The sequence below is a fragment of the Falco rusticolus genome, chromosome 1, assembly GCF_015220075.1.
Source record: "Falco rusticolus isolate bFalRus1 chromosome 1, bFalRus1.pri, whole genome shotgun sequence".
Classification (NCBI taxonomy): Eukaryota; Metazoa; Chordata; class Aves; order Falconiformes; family Falconidae; genus Falco; species Falco rusticolus.
The window spans coordinates 94,833,776-94,855,239 of NC_051187.1; the positions used below are offsets into that span (position 1 = coordinate 94,833,776).

Genomic DNA, 21,464 nt, shown 5'->3' on the forward strand with positions numbered 1-21,464 from the left:
TGTGAAGTGTTACACATACAACATATAGTAGTAAGAAACTAAACTCAATTGTTGACTGATTTAAGCATGCTTGATCACCTGAATACAGCACCCTTATTACAAAGGTCAAAAAAAATTCCTAGTCAAATACAGAAAGGTTTAGCTACAACTATTTCTAACTTGCCTAGCATTTTCTGCAACAGAAGCTGCATTAAAAATTTCCTAGGGTTATCTTTCCAATACAGATCATCATTAGATCAAATAACAGTTGATCTACTTTAGTTGATTATACAAGTCAGCTAATGGTAAGCAAATACACAGTACCAAATTTGGTATGCCTGCAACTAGAAAGGACATGCTGTTGGATTTCATCATTACCGACCTTCAAATCAGATCTCTGTCTTACAACTTCCTTCAAAACTCCCATCAAAATATCAGTAGCCAGTGTTCTCTCATGGGCCTCATCAAGAATTATAACACCATAGCGCTCCAGCAAAGGATCATTCATTGCTTCACGAAGTAACATACCATCAGTCATGTACCTGAACACAAGCAAAAACAATTTCAACACAAATTTAATAGTCTGCTACAGAATCCTCTTCCATATCATTCACTAAGTTGCTTGAACTAAGCTTTTAATCAAGTTTTAAATAAATATCAATCAACCATTCTGAACACGGTAACAAGCCCATTTTAAGTTTTCAAATAAAAGAGAAATTACTGCAAGCTGTAAGTGAAATCGGGAGGGGGGGGGCACGGCTAGTGCTTCAGAATTAAAAAAGGGTGGAGGGAAACAAGGTTTTTAACAACATTAACTGGTTTCTAGACTATTACTGGCAGATTTCCAGGTTCTACAGAGACAGGAAAATAAAGGCAAAAACACCCTCTTGAAATCCTAGACATACAATTTCTACAGTTGTTTCACCCCTTTTCTGTTTGCAGATTATCTGTTCATTCTTTTACTTTTCTGTCTCAGTTAAAATTTCTTTTTATACATTAACTTCATTCCCAGCCTTCAACTAATTCTATGAGCAAAACAGAAGACATCTTTTGATATAAAGGCATTATTCCTTGAACCACACCATGTATGTGGAATCCTTTTTAAGTGAGCATTCTGAATGTCATCTGCAAATGATGTATTAAGTGGGCCTGGTTCCACCTACACAGCACAAGCATCTACAACAGCCAACAACTAAAACACTAAGGATTGTGTCCCAGAGTCAGGTATAATTTTCACAGGGTGCAGTGATTTCTTTAGGAGGAATGATTCATTTTCAATTTTACTCAAACCCCACACTTGAGGTTTCTCTCAGCTCATGCTGTGGCTCCTGTCTCCCTTCTCCACTCAAAACACAGAAAGTGCCTGTCCGTAGATTCACTCCACTCCTCATTACTCCTATCATAACTTTGCTCACTCTTCACTACCCTGCAAATCCCCCCGACCTCCACGCAGGCTGTGTTATACCTTTATCCAAGTTGCCATACTTACTTCAAAATGGTTTTTGCACTACTGCAGTCTTCAAATCGAATAGAGTAACCAACCTCCTGGCCCAGCATGACATCCATCTCATCAGCAACACGCTGTGCCACACTCATTGCAGCTACTCTTCTAGGCTGAGTACATGCCACTCCCCTTTTTGGTCCAGGCAATGAGCGCATGTAGTCAACGCACCATTGAGGGATCTGTCAAGAATAAAATTCAGCTTTAAAACACGCTTCAAAAGGCTGAATGTAATCTGTAACTTTTGTATCATAACAAATAAATTTAGTCATAACTTCACTGAGATGCTAACTGCATGCACAAAAATATCCAAAGCATGAGAGCAGATAGACTACTTAGTTAAACCCAATGCCACTAATTAAAGCACACTCACATTAAATATGTGCATAGCCATCTTTGAAGTTATCAAGGAAATGCATAGGTTCACAATACATTTAAGCACTGTTAGATCAGTACCTTACATAGATTGTTCGGCAGCCAACATGCTCCAAAGCAACCCAAATTAAAGTTAACACTCAAAAAATGAGATCCATAGTACAGTTTACAGTTTTACAGTAAGCAAATCATATTTTGTAGCTTTAAAAAGTAATGCTTATTATATCTTAAGCAAAAAATTATTTTCACGATATAAAAATTGTTTTAGCCTGGAATCACAACAAATAAAAAAATAAAATTAATAATTAGTTATGTTCATTTAGTTAACTATTGTTCTTTTGAAATTTTATCAACCAGATATGAAAGCCCTGTTTTCATTCCTATGTTAGCATTCATTTTATCTGTCAGTCAGCTGTTTTCTGCTCATATCAGGAATCTGGAAACAGTAAGAATAATCCAAAATACGAAGCTTTAGAAATTCTTTTGATTAAGGTCAGTAACAGTGTGATGAAGATACAATATATTTCATATGTTATCAGTATGGCATTTTATGAGATCTCCAGGCACAACTAGTTCCAAGTCTACAGACAAAAAAAAACCATCCACTCTTCCTTAGTAACTACTTTTCAAGTACTCTTGAAAGCTCACATTTACAGAGGAAAAAAACCCGAGACTGGTTATAAATTGTACCAATGAGGAACAATAAGAAAAGCAGTATAATTTAAACTAGAAATTTTTTTCTTCGAGAACACTGTATTTCAACAGCAAAATGGACATAAGTGAACACTAAAACCTTATGCAAAACTGAAAATAGCAGTTCTTGAACACTGATAGCAGGAATATGAAACCCCGTCCTGTAACATACACACACTCCCCTAATATGCAGTGTAGAGAAAGGAATCGGCTTCCCAAGCCCCTAATAAAAACACAGCTCCAGGCATATTAAGTGAAGCTCCTTGACTTTAAACACAGCAAGTTCTGAAATAAACTTTAAAACAGCAGGTCTGTCAGGCCACAGCCACATGAAATAAAAATAATTCAGAAGTGGTTTTCCAGTAAACAGCAAAACCTACAGCACTGGTGTCAAATGTAAGAAAAGGGCTACACAGACTTAGAACTCAATGTGTTGATTTAGATGACCATCAGAGTACTTTTCACATCCAGCTTTAAAAGACATACAAACGGTAGAAAAAAAATGGAGTATGGCACAACCCTTTTTTACTTCAGTTACAACCGTGAACATACTGAACGCTTCTTATAAAACCTAAGATGAAGTTAGCTCAACTCCACTGACACACAAAACCCTACAAATCACCAAAACCTTTGACTTTCCTTAAAAAAAAAAAAAAAAAAAAGCAGCCATTTTATCAGTATCAAAAGCATGAGGAATAGTTTTAGTTAGCACCATTTAACCTCAAGGACTTTCTCAATTAAGAGAAATTTTCAAATATAATCTCCGTAAATATCAGGAAGTAGGGACTACACATATACTGTGTCAGAGCTAAGATCAAAGATAAATGCACCAAGGGCTGTTAAAGACTATTCCAAAGTCAAAGGAAAGTCAAGTTTCTGAAGGGATAAAGAGCAAGATACAGAAGAGCAGTGTCCAGGCTGTTCTGAGTCACTTCAATTTATTGAAAACTTTCTCTGTTGAAAGTTACATGGTAGAATTCTTGGAATTTTCATTAACTGAAAAGGTGTCAGACTTCTACCCATATCAATTCCCTTGTGGCCTGCAGCAGGAGATTAAACCATACTCAGAATCACCCCTTCACCTGCCATGAAAACTTGCTGACAAAGTGGCACCCCTTACCTTACATCAACAACCATCCTACCCTTTATAGTTAAGGCTTTCAAGTGAAAGCAGGTGCTACTCTACTATTGCATCTACAGAAGAAATTTAAATTATTATACCAGCACCACATATAATCCCAAATTTAAAAGAGAGCACATGCTGCATTTATAGCAAGTACTTAAGCTCTTTCTGAAAGCATTTTAGTGCACCTGTTCCACCATGGAACATATCTGGGGAGCATTTAAAGAAAATACTTAACTTAGAAAGTTAAGTTTGAATTACAAATCAAGCCATTGCAAATACAAGACTTGAAAATTAACAGTCTTGGCTTCCAACACACTACTTCAGTGCTTTGGGTTTAAGTCTATGTGGAACAAGACTTAGGAGATAAAAATTTTCTCAATCATTTCCGTTCTCAAAGCCATGTGTTTCCAAAACTGTGCACTCAAAAAGACTAAAGGGAAAACACGCACATTATCAGGGAAGGGACTTCACAGGCAGCAGCTCATTCTCAAAAATATTATCTATTACTATATAGCCTTCTACTATCACCATGAAAGGCAAGATAAACGTTCTGGAAGAACAATTCATTATATATTTCAAATAATGCCAACTTTATACCAATAAAAGCAATCATAAATGGTTCAGGTACACCTTCAGTTTAAGTGGTTATGAAACCCTCTAATGCTCATCTTGCCCTGCTCCATATATATATATATAAAAATATATAAATATTTATAAGAAAAACAACCGCTCCCCCACTGGTTTTAACACAGCACTTGATCACAAAAAGGGTATGACACACACACGCACAACACAAGGTTTTCATTAAGTGGCAGCAGGATCATTTTCAGCAATATGTTCCTACAGAGACCCTTAACTGTTTCAACACATATCTGCAATCTCATAGAGTGAATTCAGAAGCAGCTGTGAAGCTTCCAAGACTGCTTATATGCTTGTGGTAGTTTAAATCCCATTTTTAGGAAGATGCCTTGGGTTTCTTAAATCCTTTCTGAAAGTTAAGGGGTAAGGTAGTAAGACAACTCAGGAAAAGCTTATGTGTGTGGAATGGCATGATAGCAAGATATATTTGAAGTTTAATTCACAATTATTAAGAACACATATTCTTTAAATCTTCAAATCATGCAATGAGAAATGTTGTTTTCATATAGGTAAGTACAGATTTTTTTCACATGAACGTTCAGAATACTCTCTCTTCCATGTAACTATATCATAAAACTTTTCTGAAGAACTCTATAAAATCCTGGTCTCAGTTTACACATTAAAAAAGCAATACAGATAACGCCATAAGGTACCTTCCAATCAAGACCCTGGTTTCTAAAATTTTTGCAGCAAGAATTCTTCAAATATTTCAGGCACAACTATAAAGGGTATCCAATGTACTACTTATGTCCTTCACTTTTTCTCAACATCCAAATTTATGACTGAAAATTAATTTTTGTAAGACTTACAGTAAGTTATCTATAACCCATTTTATGAAGACTAAAATGTCCTTCATTTTTATTTTCTGACAAGACAGAAGGTATTTTTTGGGTTCAGAACAAAGAACTTTTTTACATCACTTTTCCACACAGATTTGAAACACCAAATCAGAGAACAGATAAAAGTTTTCAGCAAGTTTGTCATGCTATAGATATGCAGTGGTATTCCTTAGATCTTCCCTGTTTACTGGTCCCCAAAATTCTTCTTAAAGAGTTAAAGCTCTTCTTAAAGAGTTAAAGGCTCAGCAGATCTGTTACCACTATTTCCAGTGCTAAGGAAGATTTTTAAAGCCATCAATCTACAGAACAATTGTGACTTTTATCTGCAGCACTGGGAAACTATGACCTCCGAGAAGTTTCAGTACAAAGGAAACACCAGTCTCTTTCTCTCAAGTTTGACTGTCACCAAAACATGATCCAATTGGATCATGTCAGAATTGTATCTGACATTTCAATACCCTTTAAGTTCCTATCTGTAGCAGAAAGTTTCCTGTAAGACTAACAAGTCCCTACTTCTGTAACATTTTACCTACTTTTCAGCTGCTATCTACACAAACAGCTAAAACTATTTGGAACCACTGCTTCAGTTTGTAGATTAGTACACTTCTGTCTAGGCATTAAAATCTCTTCCTTCACCAAAAAGGTTAACTACCAATCATAAAGCCTAATAGAAACAGGCCAGAGAACAGGACTGGTTTGTGAAAGGGGAAGGTGTTAAAGATTCTTCTCAGTTTTGTATTCATTAAGCAAGTAAAACATTCATCAAATTAGTTTTGGTCACTGTCTGTGAGGTGTCCTTACACAATGAATTTCAAGAAACCAAAGCAAGTTTCACTGCCTCCATACCTAGCAACAGTTCTGACCTTTCAAAAACTGCAGTATTATATAGATAAGAACTCACCTGTGTTGTTTTACCAGACCCAGTCTCTCCAACCAGCACAAATGACTGATGCCTAATCAAAATATCTGTAAATCTTTCTTTATATTCCCAGACAGGAAGTTGTAGCCTTTTTTTCAGGATGTCATAATATCGTGGTGTATGTGGTAGATTTGTGAAAGGGTTAATACTGTGTGGAATCATTGCTGGTTTTATAGTTGGTAACCCAGCAGCTGCATAATATGTAGAGTTAGATGTAGGTCGCATATCTTTTTCTTTGTCCCTTTCTCTGTCACGATCTCTATCTCTGTCACGATCTCTGTCACGATCTTTAGAACGGTCATCACGGTCCCTGTCCCGGTCCCGATCTTTCCTAAAATGAGTTAAGAAACACAGCAGAAAATGAGACACTTCAATATTTCAACGCAGAGTAGAATTTAAATACAACGCATCTGTAAAGGTATCTAGTACAAAGTGTATACAAACCAAGTCTTTTAAGAAGCCCTGTAAACAGCTGCTACTGGATGCTTAAGCGTCGACGTGTGCATGATACGTACGGAATATAAATACACAGTTATACTCACTGTACACAAGCACTGCCACAGTTCCCCTCATTAGAGGCAACACTGAAGAAAGCTATCACATGAAGGGAGCATCATCTTAACCCTCTTCATTTAATGACTATAAAGCATCAGCTGTGTGTTCTAGACTTTTCACACAATTCTTCTTATCCCTACTTGCTGCTGCTACAGAAACATAAGAGAACACTAAATAGACATCTTGCCTACCTAACAAGGGAATTATGCTAACCCACAAAAACTAACTCATGATGATAAGCAGGCCCTGAAAGAAAAGTTTGTTTGGTTTCTTAACATCCCACAAGTACTTTGAACTTTTTTTTTTTTGTTCTAAGTCCTCCATACAATTCTGACACACAAGTTGCTGAGTCTGAAACCTAAGACTTAAAACCAGCTACCCAGTTCACGGAATCATTTAGATTGGAAAAGACCCTTAAGATCGAGTGCAGCCATTAGCCTAACACTACCAAGCGGTACCACCTTCTCGAGTATCACCTCCTACCACACACTTAAAACAACCAGCATTTACGTATTCCCATTTGTTCCAAATATTAAGTCAAAAAAAGTTCACTGCACTTGCAAAAGAACAATAATTTTCACCATAGTTAACTACTCAAACCTCAACCTCCATCCTCAGTCTTAGTGACAGTTTCTGAATTGCAAATCCACCTACTTGTTCTTGCACACAATCTCACTCTCCCAACACACACCTGAAACGCTTGTAAAGAAACCCCCAGTTTGATCCAAACAACTATAGCTACATGCTTTTAATAAAACCCCCAAACTTACCCTAATTCAGCATTTTGACATATGCACCACTTTACAGAAACACATCACATTTTAAACCAGTGTAAGTCAAAAGATTAGTGGCATCTTTGCCAGGAAAACAGATCTTTTCAGCTTTTGTGCATTACGTTAACTGAAATCCCATCAAAAAGGCAAAAGAACAAACTAAGCCAACACCAGTTTTATAGTAAATGCTCACATGAACCTTTTTAGGAAGAGTCGTTAAGGGAAAACAAAACCTTCCTCTTGTCTTTACCAGCACTCAGGCATGCATGAAAGAATAGAGAGCAGAAATCGGTTGGCCAACACTCCTCTCCACTGCTTTCTTTTTAACATACGGCTGGCATTCAAATGTAACTGGTTAAGTAATAAGCCAATTCCTACCTACGGAGAAGATGCAGTAACCAAGATTATATTAGTACTGGTTCTATAAATTTAAAATCAAAACATGGTGCACACTGGAAACAACCACCACTCTTGTTCTTGCATACACAAATAAACTGCATGCTGTATTTTTGGTTTTGTCCCTCAACAGTTCAATCTATTAGGGCTTCAGAGACTGCTGCAGTAAGTTGGGTTTTTTAAGATTACTTATTATCAGCAAGTCTGTGTTTAAAGGAAGAAACATACAAAACATACCATTTACTGTCACCTACCTAACTCACTTGTATATAGATTTTCCTAAAGCTTGGGACACTAGACTGTCTGAAAATTAAGGTCCTTTCAGACCATTTGCATGAATCTGAGATACCATAGCTTCAACATTACTTCTGATATGATCAAATGTTGTATAAGCTAGAAATCTCTTCTTAGTGGACAATGGCAAGCAGGTATTGCAGAACCCAACAGGTTCATACTGTCTGGTATGGAAGTTTACCCCCTTTACAAACAGAAGGAACTAGCCTCTATTATGCTACATGCTATCAGACTCTTCGACCATTGAGAGTATCAGACAGGAATAAAGCTTTGGACTTGTAGTTAATGAGCTACTCACAATCTGATTTTAAATATCTGCAGGTACTGGGATAAACAGGTGGCTGGTCAGACAATAACATCATTAACAACAAAAGGAAATAAAGGCATAAAAGCAATTTAAGAATGGTAAAGTCGGGGTGAAACGCAAAAGCCCGTTAACAGCACACACTTCAATGAAAGAAAGAATAAGACATACTACTAATTGAGGGATTTTGGGGGTGGGGGTTTTTTTGTTTGGTTTTTTTTTTTTTTTTTTTTTACAGGGGGGTGGAGTGTGGTGGTATGTGTGTGCTTCTGAAGGATTTTTATTCTTTACTGCTATCTAGTCAAAGTGTAAAAAATCCACATCAATAAAACTATTCCATAATCATTTATTTAAGCAGTATTATGTCAGAACCTTCTACATCAGAGCTCATAAAGCATACCTTCAGGTATACTTAAGCCTCTCATAAACCAATGCCACTGCTAAAACAGACCCACACTGTTGCCAACCCTTCTTGCATGCTGGTATAAGCATTTCAACAGTCTTGTGAAGAACAAGCCCTCCTTAGACTCCCTCCACCAATGCTAATTCTAACTCAGGTCAGTTCTCTGATCTAGTCTCCCAAACACTCACTTGCAGTACAAGGGAGAGGGCAGCACGTCTTCTGTGTTGGTAGCAGTCTGTGTGGGCTTAAAGCATGGATAAAAATACAACCTCAAGAACAAGACAGTAGATTAAATGGACTAGAAATACAATCCAGAATGGAAGGTCCTGTTAATCCCCCATTTCTGAGTTCCTTCATTGAACTCTTAGAGCTGTTTAATCATACAAGTAAGAAAACAAACCCATCCAGTTCTATCTACGTTTCAGAAGTAAAGCACTACTTACATGTTCATCAGAGTTGTGTCTGCCTCTCCTTTTATAACAGAAAGAGAGAAGCAGGGGCAACCAGATCTCAGCATAGAAAAAATAGAACATGTCCTCACAAGCTTACTCTCTAACATCATTTTATAGTAGTATTTGTTTGTTTTTCCCTAAAAATGCTTGCCACTCTCCCGTTATTACTGAAACTTCGCAAACATATCCAGACTCCTTTGGCCAACAAGAGAAAAGAGGAATGACACATACGCTGCCATACAAATTTACTATATTTCTAAAGATGCAGCTTGGTAGTCCTTCATTTATAAATTGTCAAATTCGATGTGCTTTTCATTATTGCACAAAGAAAAATTATCTCAAACCCAGAAATTAACAATAAAAGGATTCGAATTTAATCACATTTGTCTTCTGCCTGAATCCCGTAACAGCCTAAGTAATCAGAAGGGTGTTAGGGGGCTTTTTGCTGTTTTTCAAGCGAAGTAGTCTGGGCTGATTTCACTTCCTTATGTCCACACATATATACACACGTGGATACAAAAGAAATGTTGTAGCACTCACTAAATCCAAGCACAAAAAGCATATAAAAATGAAAATGGAAACAAAGGGCACAAGGTAAAGCCACTGATCATCACAGTGAAAGTTACACACATCTAATAGAACATCAGTGCTTTTTTTCCTCCATTACTAGATACAGCAATTGTTGATGCAAGAAAGCCAATGCAGCTAAAGGATGGTTTCTGTTCTGTTCTATTAAAAAAATGAAGTACCATGAGTCTGAACTATACATCCCACTAACAAGAACTGAAATTAAGTATGTGTGGGAAAAAATTAACAGATTTTAAGTAGTATGTATGCAATTCACACACTGTAACCAAAAACCTTGCATACGATTCCCATCTTTCAAAAAAGTTTTTGCTTCATAAATTATACAAGATCACAAGAACACAGATGTGCTGATGCTTATGGTTACACCAACAATTACAAGCCTGTTGGCCTGGCATCGTTGCCATGTAGAGCCACACATACCATGACAGGCTTCAATTAAAAAGGAACTCAAACCATACAGGGTAACGTGATACAACGTTCATATTTGGTCAGGTGGTCCAGTTTGAATGCAAGACAAATCACTGTTCAGTTTATGAAGTGCTAACCATCCAAAGGGCCAATTCAGCTTAACCCACCTCCAAAACCAACTAAACTGCATTAAGGCGCTCTCAACACAGAGCAAGACATGTACATACATGCTATTTACACAATTCTCTCTGTGCATCTTACTTAGAGCCTTCCATAAGCTGTACACCCAAACTACCCTAAAATAATTCATGACAATGTAACATTAGTATGGCTTGTGCTACATGAATTAAAATTTCAAGTAAAATCAGAAATAATCATGTTCAAAAATTATGCTTATAGTGACTTGGTTTAAGTCTTATGCCACTTAATGCTTTTACTGGCAGAGGAGGAGGGGACAAAGAAGGGCCACAAGACCAGCACTTGTATAGATTTTAGGTGCCATAAAAGTCAAAGACTTCTGGTTAGAAAGTTTTACTACTGGTGGAAACTCATTACAGTACATACAAAATGGTAAGACTAAGGGTTCAGGATGCCAGGAAATAATCAGTAAAAACAATGCCAAATAAAACCATACCAAAACCATAAAACCCATCAACATACAAACAAGGAAATACTGACCTGTGATTATTTTACAGCCAACCCTAACAGTTGTACCACATTTAAATAGTGCCTAGTTTTGGCATGATCATTTGAAAGTTCTACATAAAAGCTGCACATGTACAACTTTTCTGTACACCCAGAAGAGCTATTTCAACTTTTGGCAAATCATGCAAAAAGGTATTTAACGAGATAAATACTCGATACATTTACTTAGAAAAAAAAAATAAGATTACAGTGATCCTACATACAGCAAATAAATGTTCAATAATAAACTTTCATTTTTGTTTAGCAGGGGAAAATGCATCAAACCCTAGAGGCTAAAAGCTGAAGTTATACAAGCTCACCTTTAAAAAAAAAAAGGGCAAGTTTTGCAAAGACTATCAGTGAACACTGACTGCTGCGGTAGACTTTTAGTTATTGCAAGCTTTGAGAACAAGATGAAGTATTTTCCTTAGATAAATACTCTAGCCCAAAACAATGCTGTTGGACTTCAGAAATGGATTAATTCACGGAAGTCTTTTGTGCTCCATCAAGAAGGCCAAACTAGATAAACACTGTGTTTGTGTTCCTTGAGACTTCAGAAATTTACTTTAAAAAGCCACCCGCCCTCCCCCCACCCAATTAGTGGGTAGGAGATTATGCAAAGGCGGCTCTAAAACAACTATGTCTAAAAGGACATGAGCGTATAGTCTGCGCTCCTGCAATTTCATTAACGGCAATGAAAATCTGCTAAAGCTTGTGCAGTACAGTCCTAAAACTTTAACCTTTGCAAAACTAAGGAAAAAATCTAATCCCTCCCCTGACCTCTACCTCAAAACTCACCTCACCGTCGATTCTTACTTCAAGTAAAGCATATCCCTGCCGGTTACTGTAAGACGTTAACAAAAGAATAACGTTCCTACCAGGGCAGGCACTAATTATACAGGCGGAACAAATCTCAAACTGACCTCTAGGACCACATTTAACAGACAAAACTGGAAGGAAACAAACAAAAAAGGAACGAGGTCGGGGGGTGGGGGATAAATAACGAAAAGAGCCGCAGACAAAGCCGGGCGCGGGGGAGTGGGCCTAGCAGCGCGCCGCCCCCGGTCCGCCGCGACGGGAGCCCAGCCCGCCCCGGCGGCTCCCTCCCCTCCCCCCCCCCCCCAACACCGCCACACGAGGCTCTCCCCGCCCGCTCCCCACCTCCGCGCTGCCGCCATCCGCCTCCCCCGCCCCCACCAAGGGGCCCGGCAGAAAGGCCGATCGCGGGCCTAGGCCTAGCGCCGCAGGGAGCTGCCGAGGCTCCCGTGCCTGCCCAGTCGAGGCGGCGCCGCCGGGGGTTCGCCGCGCAAATGCGGCTGCTGTAACTCTCTCCTTCCCCCCACGCATGGCGGCCGCCCCGCTCCCCGGGGAGGCCCAGCTCCACGAGGAGCGGCCACGGCCTAAGATAGGGAGCGGATGGCGCGGGAGCCGCTGCGATCCCCCATCCGCCGCAGGCCGCGCTCCTCGGGCCGCGCCGGGCCGCGCCGCCCCTTACCCGTCGGTGGTGCGTTTCTTGCTGGAGCTGTAGTCGTCCCCCAGATCTAGGCGGTGGCGCTTGGACATGGCGGCGGCGAGCGGCCGCTCGGTGCGGCGGGCAGGCGGGCGGGCGGCGGGCCGGCCGAGGCTGGGTGCGGCGGGGCGCGCTCTCCGCTCCTCGAGCAGCAGCAAGAGCAGCGGCGCCGCGAGGCCAGGCGCAGCGACTAAAATGGCGGCCGGAAGGAAGCGCCGGGGCTGCGCGCGGCGGGGTGACGGCGGGGGGGGGGAAGAGAGTGGAGTGCGCGCGCGGGTCCGCCGGCAAAAGCCTTCCCTCGGCGCGCGCCCTCAGCGGCCGGCCCCGCCCCGCGCGCTCCAACGGCCGCGTGGGGCCCGCCATGGCGGCGGCGGCGGCGACCGCGGGGGTGGGCGCACGCGGCGCGGGCGGGCCCCGCGCGGGGCGGGCTGGGCTGGGCTGTGGCGGGGCCGCCCTGTCAGGGCGCGGCCGTCGCCGTCGGTGCCCGGTAAGAAAAAGCTGTTTCCGCAGCCCGCTCCGTCCGCCCGGGCACGCGTGCCTCGGGACGGCCGTTGTCGCGGGGGGAGCTGAAGCGTGGGTAGCTGGCCTTGTAAACCTCTGGTTTAGGTCGTCAAAGGCTGCCCGGGCTGTGTCAGCCTTGCGTGTGTGGAAAGAGGCAATCTTTCACAAGTCCTTCATAGGAGTAGAAGTACGAGAAAACCCGGGATGTCAAAGCTATGTGCTGTAAAAGCACATACAGCCTTTAACTACACAAACGTTAAGAATAAGCGTTCATGGCAGTTTATTTCATGAGGAAAAAAAATTCCCTTTCAGAGACCCAGAAACACAGTTAGTACTTTTTGGCACTTGCTCTTGCAGTTTGTGTACGTGTCTGTCCAGAATACTAGTACAAGGGAAGCCCGTGTTCATAGCACAAACTCTGGTAGACCTGTTTAGTTGTACTGCATCAAAGTCGTCTTAAGTATGAGCATGGCTACAATGACATTTAGTAACAATTCCTGAAGCAAAACGAGATATGAAGTCAAGCGCCATTTCCTCACTACAGTTAAGTTTTCTTGAACGGTTACAGCTGTAATTAGTCATTTTTCACCTTTCCAACCAGCGTAACTGCCAGCAGAAGCCTGCAAGTTTAAGCCTGGTGTGGAAGTTGGGTCCTCAGAGTTGTTTCTTGTGCCCCTAAGCTGTTCCCCATCTCTTACCACCCCCGGCACCTTGTAAGAACTGGGTTAACCACCCACACAAACAACATGTGTCCTCTGACTGAAGGTACAGATGAGCCTGGGCAGAAGAAGACGAAGTCAGGCAGACAGTGAGGTGCCTGTAACAACCGTGTCTTCAAGTCAGAAGCACGCTTGGCACTCACTGAGCAGCCTCTGTGCTCACACAACTTCCTTCAGCCATTTCTGCCCCTTCCCAGCGCTAAGTCTCAGCAGATGCCTCACCTTCCAGCGCAGTCACTTGATACTTCAGCACAGCTCATAAAAGCCAGTCTCTTAAGGGCTTCTGGAAGAGCAAGAGGGACTGTTCTTGATACTTCTGACAGCTATTTGGAGAACATGAACCACTGGACATTCTGTTCTCTATTCCTCCCCTTTCCATTCCCAGTCTTATCTCATGCTCCTTCAGCCCTATGTGGTGGTTTAAATTCATATCATAGACAAGTAATTTTAAGATAGAATTAAAAGTACTAACATCGTATTGGTATCTCTCTTCATCTAGGTACATTTATTGAAAAACATGCACTTCGCAAGACTTGCTCCTTGTCACTCTTCACAGCTCGTCTGCCAGAGAGTACCACAACCTTTGCTCAGCTACTTGAATGAGCACTTGCTCCCTAAGCATTTTGGTCAAAGGAATTGGGTTAGTTCAGATGTTTCAAATAATAAATTTTTGTTAACTTTATCTGACTGTGAAAGCAAGGGAGTATTCACACAAATGGCTCAGCTAACAAATACGAAAGTGGTCAGGAAAGATTATCTAGCAGCAGTGGCTTGTTCCACAAGTACAGCCAGCTCAGCAAGTGGGTGTTTGTCCATAGCTTCATGTTCCAAATTTTTCTGGGATTACATCAGTATAACTACTAAAATATTTCATGTAGACAAGTCCTTAGAGTATGTTCTTTAACAGAAGCGCATTCCTGTCCCTAATTTTAGATAATATAACAAAATGGCACCCACAGCTCAAGTGGAGTTCTAGACACTAGTGTAATAAAAAGAACATTTTCCTGCTTGGAGTTATCAACTGCAATAAATATTCCTGCAAAACTGGATTTTGAGCTTTTCCTGTGAAGCTGAAAGTAATTTCTGAAGTTATATTACAAAAAAACACTGGAATATCTATGTAACAGGTTGCCAGAGGATGTGTTTGTTACAGGATGTCTCTGTCCCAAATAGCAAGCTTATTTTTTTTGATGCTGTTGTAGTGTACACAGAGCTGTTTTCTCAGAATGCAGCCAAGGGAATCCCCAAGTGTATTTTAAATTATGTCTGTCTTAAACAAAAGCAAGTGATTATTGAAGTAGAGTGTTTGAATAGCACACACTTACCTTCTCAGAGAAGGGAGACAAAAAAAAATAATGGCTAGGTCTCCCTGGAAAGTGAGAAAACAGAAGAAGAACATAAAAGCATTACATGCATTAGTTGGGACGAGCAGCTACTGTTGTGCAGTTCTCAGAAGGCAGCAAGTGTCCATTAAGGGGGGCCGGGAGAGCTCTTGGGCTATACATTCCCGATCTTGATTGCTCCTCCCTATGCACAGCAGCATACAGCTACATGGTCTTGCTCGAGGTTACCATATGGCCAACACCAGGGAAGTTTCTGCTTTAGGGGGTAGGGGAAAAAAAGCAGGTGTGTCAGCAGGCATGAGATCTTAGGCTATACCTTTTGCAAATGCAAAAAAGAAGGGGAGAAAATTTTATGTTAGTTGGGGTGAGCAGCTGTTTGAGTGCTATGCCTGAGACTAATATCTCACATACTAGTTCACTATTAACAATACCTTGCAAACTCCTTAACTCATCCTCCATCCAACCGTGCTTTGAGCTATACGACTGCATAATAAATGATCTGGTCGCATCCCAAAGAGTTTACAATGTAAGGCCTTCATCCTGCAAGCACACACATGCCTTATTTTACTAATGCAAATAATCCTTTTAACTTCAAAGGGATTACTACAAGTAGCAAAACTAAGCATGTAGGTAAGTGTTCACAGGATCACAGCCTTAATATAAGATGAGACAAGAGAAAAAAAGATTGGTAAGCACAAATTGACATAATGACAAAGTGATAAGCATTACGTCAAAAGCCTTAAGGATGAAAGGAATGTGTAAAATAGGGCATATTTAAGCATATTTTCTGCCTTTTCAAAGGCATTTATTAAATAAGAGGTTTTTGTACACCACCCCCCAAGTCTTTATACATCTATAAAAATGAAAATCTTAGATTACTGAAACAGGAGACATTTATGTGAGTCGCCATTTGCCTGTCTACTCTTCTACTCCCTATTTCTTACCCTACTTTCAAAAAGAATACTCATTGGTATCAAAATCCTCTTAGTCAATTTCCAGTTAATGTTTTTTTGCTTTTGGTATGGGCATACTTACTATGCTATTTGGGTTGGAAGGAGTATTAACATTGAAAACTGAAACAATGGCTTAGGAGAATAACATTATCTATAAACTATTAATTTTTTTTCCCAGTTGTGCATTGCCTTCTGCCCAAAAGAATACGCATGGGTCTCAGACAAGCCATAATTCAAAGACCAACCTTGGATCACATGTGGTTTCTGACAGAGAAGTCTAGTGTCACAGTTTAGGATATCATTGCTGGTAGGTAATTGCTTCACTCCTATGCTAGGGATTACCACATCTATAAAGGGCAGAAAAATGAGATCTATCCAATCTGTTATCTTAGTTGAAAGACCTTCTTCACTGGCTTAACTAAAACAGGGGATGGTGAAGTGAAACCAGAAACTGCTGCTGCAATGGAGGCCATATTGATGAGCAGACTTGTAAGACAGACAGTCAGAGGAGGTTAAATCTCCTAAAGCTTGTGTGTTAGAGCCCTAAAACCTCTGTAGTACATATTTCTTTTAAGGATGGATGGCTTGTGGTATACCCTAAGCAACCGTCTATGTGGTCCCAATGCTGAGGCCACACTTGCACTGACAATATTTTTTTTTAATAGTTTGCTTGTTAAAAACAAGCCTAACTCCTATTTTTTATAAATCTACAAAATGTGATATTTAATAATTTCCTGCAAACTAATCTAAAAATATCAAAACAAAGTATTTCTGATAATTATCATTGCAATCACTGTTTTAAAATTATATATATATATATATAAAAATTATATACATATATATGATGAGTAATACCCTTTGGAAAGTACACAGAAGCTTTGAACACAAATGCTCATCACAGGCAAGATCTCATTCTAGCCTGACCCACCAAGCCCATGCAAATAAATGTATATTATCCTCATGTTCTGTCATATTATCGGAGAAAGAAAACTTGAGACAAGAACCCACGATCAGGGTATGTTTAAAAATGTCGGACTTCCACATTTTTCAAATTTAAAAATATGAAGTTGAGTACATGAACTGATCTCAGTTTCTGCAGTGAAGAAAAGAAGCAGCTTCCCTGTAATTACATAAGCTAAACTTTGCAACACTTCAAATATATATAAATCAACGCTTTGAATTGCTCTGGGAAATATGCTGTAGGAAGCCGGCATGGCAACAGCAGTATTGCCATGACAGCAAACTTTATCAGCCATACAGACACTATCTGAATTTTATGAATGGTTATTAAACATTATCCCATATAGAACACACCATTGTAACTAAGTCTTCAGGTCAGAAGGGCCTGAATGATTTTGGTAAAGTTTCATTAAAAAAAAAAAAAAAAAAAGAAAAGATATATATAGAGAGAGACTGCAGATTTTGTGTCTACTAGAACACTAACCAGAGTGACAAATCACTTTTTAAAACAAACCCCATTCTCCAGAAGGAAAAGCATTGTTGTAGACAGCCAGCTGCTATTCTGAGCCCCTCGGTCACCCGCTATGGCCTTACAATCACCTTTAGTCCCATTGGAAAAACCTGGCAAGAGCACGTATTCATTATGTGTTTTGAATATATTTCTTTGAATCAAGAAATAGTATAAAAGCAAAACGTCACCCCTGAGTAAATTAGGTTATACATCTAATTTACATTCATTATGCACAGAAGTCATACATTCTCGTAACTTCTAGGTCTTTGTGGTTAAAGTGGTGTTGTTATAAAGCTTCTGCATTTGGAAACATATGAAACTACAGGCTAATGTTGTACGTGAAGGCAGTTTATCTTTTAAGCTCCTTACAATCTAACTGCTTTCTATGCCAAGTTTGAAATCTTGTGAGAAGCTCCTTAAATATAAGATGTTTTTAGGGAGTAGTAATTATTTCATGGGGAACTGTTTAAAGTCAGAGAATGCCAGAATTTCAAGCTTGTCATTTGATCTTGTGCTAGAATATTGGAAGAAGAGTAAATGCAAGTTTTTCAGTTGGCACTTCTTTTGCAAAGATCTGATTCTTTCTTGCATTTTCTTCACAAATTTTTCACATCAGCGGAAGGAAAAAATGTACTATGTTGGTATATATTTTTCATTCCTTTTGTGTTGAGTACAATCACCTCTTATTCACTATTGCATTAGCTCCTTAAGATTTTTTTTTAAGTCTTGTCTTTAACACCATCTGTAAAACATTCATATTCGTGCCTAAGATTATTCATGCTGGATCTATCAGTGGTACATCTTCACTCTGAGCATCTGCTTAAGTATTAGGAAATTTATTTGCTTAATTTCTGCTACCTATATAGAGCATACACAGTTTCAACAACTAAGATTACAAAAAAGCTAGGGAGCAGTGAAACAGGTGATCTAATAACCCTTACCTCATGGGCTACTAACATCTAAAGTGGTAAATACTAATCCTTCATAGTGAGTTCCAGACTATATAACAAAATAATAGCAGTAGAGAATTATACACACTAAAAATCCATCATATCCAAGAAATACTTTGTAGCAAATCACTTAACAATCATACCTTGCCCAGGTAGGCCCAATTTTTTAACAATTGGCTGCCCTTATTCTTTCCCCAGATGATCAAGACTTTTTTTCCCCAGTTGTGCTGGAAGTCCACTTGCAGAAAAATCCTCAGCAGCCATGAAAACACTGGAAGTGGATGTAAACTTCTGCAGCTGTGTAACCACCCCCTTGACAACTTATTACAAGAAAGCCTCAGCCTTGAAGTGATGTTATTAGTGTGTGTCATTCTTCTATCCCCACCTCACAGATGGGAGCAACAACCTTAGTATAACCTGAAAACCAGTACAAGAGTCCTAAAGGAGCTGAAAGAAGACATTGGCTAAGTTTTGGTGTTTGATAGTGTGGGATTTTTTTTGGCGGCGGTCTGGTAGTGGAATTAATGCACTATTATATTACATTGCATACTCTGTAATGATAGCCTTCTCTCTAATGAGCAAGGCTGTTCCCAAAGGGAAAGGAGAGGGTGCTGCTAGAGCTTCTCCTTCTTGGGGGAAAAAAAAAAAGAAAAAAAAAAGAGTGACCTTCTTTGCAGAGACAGAGCAACTTGTCTCTCAGCTGAAAACCAGAAGAATGCTATACATGCGGCATTTTTGAAAATTATAATAGCCATATCTAGGTTAATATATAAAACTCTCATGTGCCCTTTGGCTCATTTTTTTATTTTGAGTAGTGGTGACCTTGTCTTCCACACAATTCTGCCTTTGCAAAGGTGAGCCGTATGTATGGCCACTTTCTTGTCTTATAAATAGGCCTGCCCTAGGCACATAGAATAGTTATGTGCAGGTTGCATTTAGTATGTAAGTACTGCTTTCTGCTTAGATCTGGAAAGTACTGGGAAAGAGGATGGTGAGGAGCATGCTGTTGCCATAGTCTTGCCCAGGCCCTTTGGACCTGGTCTGCAAAGCAGCAGCTTGCTTTCAGACTTCATTTTCTTGGGCCCCATCTTGCATCATGTTGATGAACATTTCCTTGTCATAGGAGATACCTCCAGAAAAGAGAATGGCTGGGACTCATTTGTGCTTGTTAGGTGTTATGCAGCCTAAATAGAGCAGCGCTGGTTCAAACTTCCTTTTGTCTTCTACAGATGTGTAATACTACTATATTGTATATAGCATCGTGTGTAACATTTTCACATGCTATATCAATGTGTAACACTACTATTATAGCAGTACTGTACTATTACTGTAATACTACTGTAATAAGAAGGGAGGCAGAATTAAGGTTAGCACAAGTAAAGAAGTGCTTTCTTCTGCAATAACATTTTTTTGAAGTACCTTCTGTCTACACAATGGTACATGAAATAGGTAACACACAGCCCAGTCTTATGTTATATTTAACGTGCAGCAAGTAGTTCCACAGGAGTAAATTAGGTTTTTCAAGATCGTGCTGCAGCACTACCGAAGGATTCCCTGACCTTCCCAATCCTGACTGCTCAGTCCCATCTCTGCAATACCCTCTCCCTCACAATGACATGGTTGTTTTGGGTAATCACGCAGTGCATCATGCTGTGAAACGGATATGGCTGAAAAAATAGCCCAGCAACAACATAAAAGCAGTTTCTTAGCCTGTTTGATTTCCCAGCAAGGACAACAGGAGTAGCACGGGGACACAGACAAGCAACTGGAGACAGGACACTGTCAGCTGCCAGATTGCCTGAAAAAATCTATGATGTAACAGCTTGACACTGCTCATGGTGAATAAAGTTTGATACTTGAATGTATCTTGGGAGGACTAGGACCAAAGAATTGCGTATTTTCTTGTAAAAGCTATTTCTTAATATGCATTTTTCCATACCAGATGACTGATCCTACATTAAAGTGACATCCTGATTGATTTGGATAGATTTACATGATTAATATTAGCTGTTCTTAGAAAAAACGCTTACTCAGCATTTTTTGCAGAAATATTCAGCTATTTGACATTAGCCTTATTTTTCCATAGATTCCAGTGGAAATTAATACCTTGGAGCAAATTTATAGTGGAGAATCCCAGAGAATTTTCTTTCCTTTAAAAGAAGGCAGTGCTGCTTAGCACCTTGTGTGGGAGAGTGATGGGGTAAGAACTGAATCTTCAGTACAAATATTCTCTGAAAAGCGTTCGTGTTCTATGAAAAGCATGCAGTATCCTACAGTGAAGCATGTTAGTCTCTAGAACAGTAAAGTAGAAGAAAACATTTCCAAGTCCTCCAAGATGTAGCTGAAACACCGTGGACCTTACGGAAGACATTAAATCAAATGAGACTCTTACGTGCTCATCTTTTTAACAGTCTGCCTATTTGGCCACTTAAAAATAAATCTAAAATAACTAGAACAAGACTCGAGCAGCTCTGTTGCCTGTCTACTAATAGACATTCATACAACAGAAAGCTCTAATATCCCTCCTACACATCCTTTAACTCTAAAGTTCTCCCATAGGTGTATTTTTTATAAGCTTTCTGATCTACTTTTGTCAAATAAGCCGCATTAACAAAGAGCTGATTTTTGGACTGTTTTAAGTTCACCTTTCTCATTAGGACAGAAATTAGTTAGGGAGCGCTTTCATAAATTGCTTTCTTGGAAAATTAGGGTGGCAGGAAAGCATTAACAGTCCAGCAGAAGGACATTGCTAGGGTAACAATGTCTTGTAATCCCCAGGATGGATCTAGAAGAGTTTTGCTGCTGTGTGCTTTAAGAATATCACTGAATGATGACCAGTACAGATTCTGCAGGTGATATATGGTAGCCTATTTATATAAAAAATATTATAATATATTATTATTTATTTGTAACTACCGCATCTTCCATCTCTATTCTGATTGAGAGTAAGTGTCACCCCTGGCTAATGCCATGTTGATTGATACTATTGAATTAAAATGGTCTCAGTAGTTAATACTAAGAAATAGCTAAGAGACACATTCATAATCTGCTTTGTCATACCTTAACAAATCACTTGTCTATACTAACTC

The 21,464-nt window shown here is 39.7% G+C and overlaps 1 protein-coding gene across 1 annotated transcript in view; it reads right to left on the bottom strand.

Annotated features, from left to right (window-relative positions):
• DHX15 (DEAH-box helicase 15) overlaps positions 1–12,645 on the bottom strand; it is a 46,218-nt gene extending 33,573 nt beyond the window's left edge. Inside the window, exons 1-4 of the mRNA XM_037390479.1 lie at positions 12,424–12,645; positions 6,054–6,402; positions 1,469–1,662; positions 362–521 (exon numbers count right to left, since the gene is read on the bottom strand). Of these exons, the coding sequence (XP_037246376.1) occupies positions 362–521; positions 1,469–1,662; positions 6,054–6,402; positions 12,424–12,491 (771 nt within the window). The 5' untranslated portion in view covers positions 12,492–12,645. The remainder of the gene's footprint in view (positions 1–361; positions 522–1,468; positions 1,663–6,053; positions 6,403–12,423) is intronic.
• Between the last annotated feature and the right edge of the window lie 8,819 nt (positions 12,646–21,464).